The sequence below is a fragment of the Lolium rigidum genome, chromosome 4 (assembly GCF_022539505.1).
Source record: "Lolium rigidum isolate FL_2022 chromosome 4, APGP_CSIRO_Lrig_0.1, whole genome shotgun sequence".
Taxonomy (NCBI): Eukaryota; Viridiplantae; Streptophyta; class Magnoliopsida; order Poales; family Poaceae; genus Lolium; species Lolium rigidum.
The window spans coordinates 187,793,039-187,800,565 of record NC_061511.1 but is presented as its reverse complement, the minus strand read 5'-3'; the positions used below and the strand labels follow the sequence as shown (position 1 = coordinate 187,800,565).

Below are 7,527 nucleotides of genomic sequence, written 5' to 3'. Positions count from 1 at the left end.
CGGATGTACCTTGCCCTAGCCGAAGTCCTTAATTCACCCGGCGCAGAGGTTAGTGGTGCGGATGTACCTTGCCCTAGCCGAAGTCCTTAATTCACCAGCTCCGACATTGGTTGCACGATCCACTTTCTCAAAAAGATCGTTGTATAAACCCTCTCAAATTCATCCTCTAGTTCTATCACCTGGCCATGTGTAACCTCCACCTCGCCGTCGACGAACTGCACCTCGCCATGGACGCCATCCACCTTTCTATGGACGCCTTTCATCTCGGCATGGATCTCCTTCAGTACGGCATGGACGTCGTCCACCTCGCCCTGGACCTCTTGAACCTCGACTTGCTTCTCCATTTGCCTTCGTGCTCGCTGGATCAAGGAAGAGCAAGCAGTGGTTGTACTTTTATACACCAACGAAGAGAGATGCGGTGGGAAAAGGAGACCAAGAGCAACTGCATGCAATAAGGAGGAAGTGCACACGACGGCATGCAAATCATTCTCCATTCACACCTCAACAAACACGAACGTTTTCCCACTTGCATGCAGAATCCGGAAGGGAAAAGGAAGGAGAGAAAAATCACCGGGAGTTATTCCTTCCAAAACGCCTCGATTAATTGTGTGATTAATGACATGCGCCTTAGATCGCTCTAATTCTTAAAACGCCAGGATTTGGAGATGCGCCCTTTAAACAAAAATGGAGGGAGTACTGAGTAAACATCCAGTCAGTAGTATGTTATTGCAACCAATTTGCTCCTATATTAATTGTAATACGGAGTAACATGTTATATTCTGCGACAGAGGGGAGTAGTTGCCAATTAGATTCTCACTAAATGAAGCACAGAAAATGGAAGAAGAAGAAGAAGAAGAGAGTCAACCTATACTACTCCCTCCATTTTTGTTAAAGGGCGCTAGAGCGATCTAAGGCGCATTTCATTAATCACGCAATTAATTGAGGCGTTTTGGAAGGAATAACTCCCGGTGATTTCTCTCCTTCCTTTTCCCTTCCGGACTCTGCATGCAAGTGGGAAAACGTTCGTGTTTGTTGAGGTGTGAATGGAGAATGATTTGCATGTCGTCGTATGCACTCCCTCCTTATTGCATGCAGTTGCTCTTGGTCTCCTTTTCCCACCGCATCTCTCTTCGTTGGTGTATAAAAGTACAACCACTGTTGATCCAGCTCTTCCTTGATCCAGCGAGCAGGAAGGCAAATGGAGAAGCAAGTTGAGGTTCAAGAGGTCCAGGGCGAGGTGGACGGCGTCCATGCCGTACTGAAGGAGATCCATGCCGAGATGAAAGGCATCCATGGAGAGGTGGATGTCGTCCATGCAGAGGTGGATGGCGTCCATGGCGAGGTGCAGTTCGTCGACGGCGAGGTGGAGGTTACACATGACCAGGTGATAGAACTAGAGGATGAATTTGAGAGGGTTTATACAACAATCCAAGATCTTTTTGAGAAAGTGGATCGTGCAACCAATGTCGGAGCTGGTGAATCAAGCACTTCGGCTAGGGCAAGGTACATCCGCACCACTAACCTCGCGCCGCGGCGCAGGGCTTCGTCTTCATGTGATGGATGCATCTTCCCTGCATTGTGCCGTAACTGTGGTATGCGTGGTGATTGTTGTCTTGCTTGCTCTCTGCCGGTGCCATTGGACGTGGTACGTTGTGAGTTGTGCGGAAATCCACTTCTATGTGATGACTACTGGTGCAAGGACTGCGCGACGACCGGATCCACCTTGCTCCAGCGGCGCCATTGGAGTTAGATGGAGGAGAGAAGCAGAAGGATGCCTGTTCGTGTGCCTCCATATGCACTTCTATATAAAGAGAGCACTGGCGGCGCAGAGGATCGGCGGGAGGTTTTGATCTCAGCAAAATTTTCGTTTGGAATTTGGCAGTGGGTAAGATCGGCGGGACGTTTTGATCTCACGAAATTTTGTCGAGAGCTTTTGATGGAAACTGAGCGGGGGAGAAGGAAGGGGTGCGGGAAGAAGAAGGAGAGGAGAAAATTTCGCTCCGAACGTTCTCCACCAATGCATGCGGTATGACGGCTCGTTTATTGGGCATGCAGATTACTAAGCGCTAACATAACGATTAGTTGGGCGCAGATCTGATATCCACGATGCTCCCACGCACACGATTTTCAGCCAATAGAAAAACACCTTGGTCCCAGAGAATTGTGAGATGCGCCCTTTAAACAAAAATGGAGGGAGTATTATACTTTGGGACAGAGGCTATTTATTCCTTGAAATAAACACCTAAAGCTCTAAAACCAATAGCCCATGCACATGTTTCCTCAAAGTAAATAATGCGAAAAAGGTTTAAGAACTTTGTTGATTCCATAGCTTAAGAAATAGGGAAGTAAATTTTGATACAATGAATTCCACTTGTTTTGGAGAATTCCACTTGTTTTGGAGGATCATGTTCAAGTTACTATCGGAAAAGGTTTAAGAACTTTGGTGATTCCATACAGGAGTCTCCACCATTCCCATTCAAGTCATTTATGCAGTCCTAAACATACTCAAGTTACTATCGGAAATCAATGAACATCTAGCATTTCAACAGTAAAGGGCAGTGGAATGAAGCCCAGGGAGGGAAGTGGTTCCTCACCTCTCGACTTGGCCGGTGGAGCCAAACTTGGTGCGCGCGATGAGCCCCATGGCGCTGGTCCGGAAATCGGTGGCGTTGTAGACCGGATCGTCAATCTGTATCACCTGCAGCGCGTTGATGAAGGGCCCGGCCTCGGTGTAGTTAGGGTTGGCGCCGAGGCAGAAGCTCATGCTCCTGCCCGCGGCCGGGAAGACGGCCTCGTAGCGCGAGGCGCTGCCGGCGAGCCTGTCGTCGGCGGTGTCGACGGCGGTCCAGAAGGTGCCGTCGACGATCAGGTCGAACGCGGGCGGCGGCGGCGAGGAGGCGGTGCCGTAGAAGAAGGTGGGGCGGAGGATGTAGCGGCGGTTGGGGTCGACGGGGAACTCGTAGCAGTACTTGGCGCCGGGGCGGTTCGGGAAGTCGCGGAGGGTGGCGAGGGTCGGGTCGAGGAGGCCCTGGAGCGGGAGCGCGCGGGGGGTGCCGGCGGTGATGTAGGGGTCGTCGGGGTCCCAGCGGAGGTCGCGGGTGTCGGTGGTGGCGGCTGGGGCCCCGCAGTCGAGGAGATAGGAGAAGCCGCGGAATCGCTGGCCGGCGGCGAGGGGGAGGAGGAGAAGGATGAGCACGGCGGCCGTGAGGAGAGGCGGCATTCTGGTGGGCTTTTTTTTTGCTCCTTGCTGAAATTTTCGGGTGGAAAGGAAGGGGAACTTGGGGATAGTTCCGTGCTGGGGAATGTGGGTTTGACTCGGCCGGCGGGGGAGGGTGGGCGCAGACGCGCAGTCAGCGAAGAACAGGCTGTGGATGCGCGTTCCGGCGGCCGGGGTCGGAGGTTGGGTCGGGCTCGGCTCGACGGCCTGGATCCGCGGACATTTTTGGCGCGTTTCCCGTGCCAAATCAGTTTTCCAAGGCCATCTCTAGAAGACACCCTAAGACCATCTCCAACGCGGCGATCCATCCCGCGCGATAAAAACGGTGCTCAACGCGGCCACGCACCGCAAATGCGGATGTCTGCAGCGTTCGGAACGACGCAAACCCGGCACAAATTTGGGTCAGGTTTGCGTGGCCGCGGATGGCACGCGACGTCCGGCCGCGTCCGGATGCTCGCCTGCTCGTCTTCCTTGGGCCCACCAGTCCGTGACCGCGGCGGGTTATTAAATGTGGACTGGAGGGATCTGGCCCTCCAGTCCACTCCCCACTCCACTCCCACTCTCCGAGACGCGAACCGCCGCCATGGCCCCGAAGCGACGGTTCGCTCCCGGAGCCAACGACTCGGAGGCCAGCAGCAGCCGCCGCCATCCACCGGCGATGCGGGCCAGAGGAAACCGCAGCGGTCTCCACATCGGAGAGGTCGCCCGCGGCGGCGCGGCATTGCCGCAACCGGTGCCGCCGCTGTTGCAGCCCAAGTTGGAGTCCTCGAAAGAGGACCCCGACCTCCGCGCCGCGCTGATAATATCGGCGGCGGAGGAGGAAACGAAATGGCCGCAACTCCAAGCGGTCATTCGCACCTCCGCAATGGAGGAGGCGGCCCGATAGGAGGTCGAGGACGCCGAGGCCTGGGCCCTGTACAACCAGGCCCGCGCGGCGCGGCGGGAGGAGGAGGCCAGGCTCCGTCGCGAGGAGCAGCAGCGCCACTCGAGAACCGCTAAACCTACATTACATGCAATAGTACCTAGAGGCTAGGCGCCGCGCGGAGGAGGCCAGGCGGCAGCAGGCCAGGCGCCTCGCCTGGCAGGAGAGGGAGCAGCGCCTCAGGGAGGAGGCGCAGCTCCGGGCTGCTACGGCAAAGCAGCGGCGGGCGGCTCCGGACCCACACTCCGTTTGGCAGGAGGCGTTGTGGTCTCCGTGGTCGGAGTCCCCGGCGCGGTCGAGCCACAACAGTGCCTCGCCGCCCGGGGACGTTGTCGACGCTGAAGCCGACGACGCCCACAGGGACTAGGCGGCGCACCGGCGGCCGCCGCGTCCTCGACCAAACCCTAGTAGAGGGTTTTTTAATTTGTTTTTTAAATTTTAAAGCCCATATAGAGGGCTTCTTTTGTTAGTTTATTTGCCCAAAATAGGGCTATGTACAAATTTGCCCAAAATAGGGCATATGCTTAATGAAATTTCGTTCGAATTTACGTTTTTAATTTTTTTGTTGCTTTTCTAACATTTGCGCTGCGAGTTGGGCGCAGCGTGCGACCCAAACGGTCCAAAACGGACGGTCCAGCTCGTCCATTTGGGTCACCGGGTTGGAGATGCCCTAAATCCCTAAGGGCATCTCCAACGGGACCTAAACAAACCAAAAACGTTCCTTTGTGTATGCGCGGATAAAAAAACATGCTCCAGCGGCTAGGCGCAAAATGACCGTTGTTGTGACATGGACCAAATATGCGTCAAGAATCCGTTTGCACCCGTTTGACTTGCATGTCTCCCTCTTCTCTCCTCCTTTAATGCAGGGTAACACAAATAGAATTTTCTCTCTCCACCTAAATCAATGCATGACATACCCTTGCGGTCAAAAAATGCGTCTATACCACGGGAGAAGGGGCGGACGTATGCGAACATGTGGACATTTTTTGTGTCCGTGCCCGATACAAACGGACATAAATTGTGTCCGAAATGCGTCGCCCCGTAGGAGATGCCCTAAGGGCATGTATAATGATAGGGAAGGCATGTCTTCCCTTATCCCGCCACATCATCTAGAGAAGACAATTGATATAAGTTCTACAATGCGTTATCTCTTATAGTCATCCTAGCAATTAATGATAATCAATTAAATTTGGTAGGAAATTATGTTTCTAAGGAAAGACATGTCGTACATGGAGAAAATAGTTTTCCCTTACTTTCTAAGAGGTGATCTCTTCGCCAAAGGAGGACAAATTTTTCCTCCTCCAACTAAGCAAAAATCCGACGTGGCACCTCTAAGGAAAGGCTAACATCACCTCATTGTACGTGCCATGAGAGCATCTCTAGCATATCCGCAAACCTCAAATCCTAAAATCAGTTATCCAGGCCACCCCAAAGCATATATTCAGATTGAAAAATGAACGAGTAGATCAGAAGCGCCAAATCAAACTGCATAATTTAAAACAAACATTCGCGCCAAATTTGTTCGCTACATTTTGATGGCCCCGCGCGAGCTCCTTGGTGTCGGTCAGCTTGCGGGCGGGGGCCGAATGGGATCCGGCGCCGCCCACCCTCCCTCAGCCGCGACCTCCTCGACCTCCGCCGGACACCATGGCTCGAGCTTGTGCGGGAGGAACGCGATTCCTCGTCGGAGAGTGGAGTGCGTGCGGCGGATTTCTCGTCGAAGGGAGCAGAAGCAGCGGCGAGGCGGATGGGGTTTGACCTGCATCCGCGTCGCCAACCGGGATATATAGCGGCCGACAGCGGTATTGGTTTGAGTCCTGAAAAATATTCCAGGCCAGACCACCGACGCGGTATCTGGACTAAAAAAAACAGCCTAAAACCCCATATCAACCCAAATTGCTATATGGAGGCCGATATGGGGTGTCTTCCAGAGATGCTCTAACCCCAAATGAACGTATGGAGGCCACCTCAAAACAGGTTTACGGATTGAAAAACAAGCGCATAAACCAGAAGCTGCAAACCGAACTGCATAATTTAAAACAAACATTCGCGCTAGATTGTTCAGTACATTTTGACAGAGAAAGGAGATTGATAGCGTGCAAGACACACGTCCGTTGGGAACCCCAAGAGGAAGATGTGATGCGTACAGCAGCAAGTTTTTTCTCAGTAAGAAACCAAGGTTATCGAACCAGTAGGAGTTAAGGAACACGTGAAGGTTGTTGGTGGCGGAGTGTAGTGCGGCGCAACACCAGGGATTCCGGCGCCAACGTGGAACCTGCACAACACAATCAAGGTACTTTGCCCCAACGTAACAGTGAGGTTGTCAATCTCACCGGCTTGCTGTAAACAAAGGATTAGATGTATAGTGTGGAAGATGATGTTTGTTTGCGAAGAACAGTAAACAAGAATTGCAGTAGATTGTATTTCAGATGTAAAGAATGGACCGGGGTCCACAGTTCACTAGTGGTGTCTCTCCCATAAGATAAATAGCATGTTGGGTGAACAAATTATAGTTGGGCAACAACATGTACTATCTAGCTGATGGTATCAATCCGACGTATGCTACATTTGTGAAGACAATCCCGACTTCAGCTTCGGAGATGGACACTTATTTTGCAACATGCCAGGAAGCAAGCAGCTCGCAATGATGTTGAGCGTGATTTTGGGGTGCTTCAGCAGTGTTTCGCCATTGTCAGGTACCCAGCTCTCACTTGGTTTGAGTCTCAGATGTGGGAGGTGATGAACGCATGTGTGATCATGCACAACATGATCATTGAGAGCGAACGCGACGAACCTGTGCATGACAATCAACCATTTGATTATCAAGGACCTCTTGCTGAGGTGGAGCATGTACCCCAAGAATTTGCCGATTTTCTTCACATGCATAATGAGATTTTCTTCACATGCATAATGAAATTCGAGTTGCAGGTGTTCATTCTCAACTTGAGGCGGATCTAGCTGCGCATTTGTGAGCGAGGAGAGGAGTATGAATAATTTAATTTCCATTTGTTTGATTGTAAGAATAATTTAATTTCATCTGTTTGATTGTATGAATAATTTAAGTACTATTTATGTGATTGTATGAATAAATGAATATAGTATGAATAAAATGTGATTGATATGTTGTTTCAAAATATTGTAAAAAGTATAAAAAGTTTTGGGGGCCCCTTATGGGAGGCGCCGGTGTGGGAACATCGTCCCCAAATAGAGGATGCACTGCCGGCGCCCCCATACAGCAGTGCCGGCGCCTCTGCCGGAGACTATTTGGGGCCCACCAGTGGAGATGCTCTTAGAATCGTACACTGGCGTAAAAGTATAGGTGATACTTAGGGCTGGAACACTCATCGCCGAAGATAAGAGCTGACAAGCACAAGCATGTATTCAAAAG

The 7,527-nt window shown here is 51.8% G+C and overlaps 1 protein-coding gene across 1 annotated transcript; it reads right to left on the bottom strand.

The window, feature by feature from the left end:
• Positions 1 to 574: 574 nt before the first annotated feature.
• LOC124705315 (probable LRR receptor-like serine/threonine-protein kinase At1g67720) lies at positions 575 to 3,231 on the bottom strand. Its single transcript, XM_047237056.1, has 2 exons — positions 2,595 to 3,231; positions 575 to 672 (listed from the first exon to the last, which is right to left on the bottom strand). The coding sequence occupies exons 1-2, from the start codon at positions 3,218 to 3,220 to the stop codon at positions 645 to 647; spliced, it is 654 nt and encodes a 217-aa protein (XP_047093012.1). The 5' UTR covers positions 3,221 to 3,231; the 3' UTR covers positions 575 to 644.
• Between the last annotated feature and the right edge of the window lie 4,296 nt (positions 3,232 to 7,527).

Coding starts and splice junctions, on each gene's coding strand:
- LOC124705315 (XM_047237056.1), bottom strand. CDS start 3,220: ATGCCGCCTCTCCTCACGGCCGCCGTGCTCATCCTTCTCCTCCTCCCC. Junction 673..2,594: donor TCCACCGGCCAAGTCGAGAG/GTGAGGAACCAC, acceptor TTTTGTTTAAAG/GGCGCATCTCCAAATCCTGG.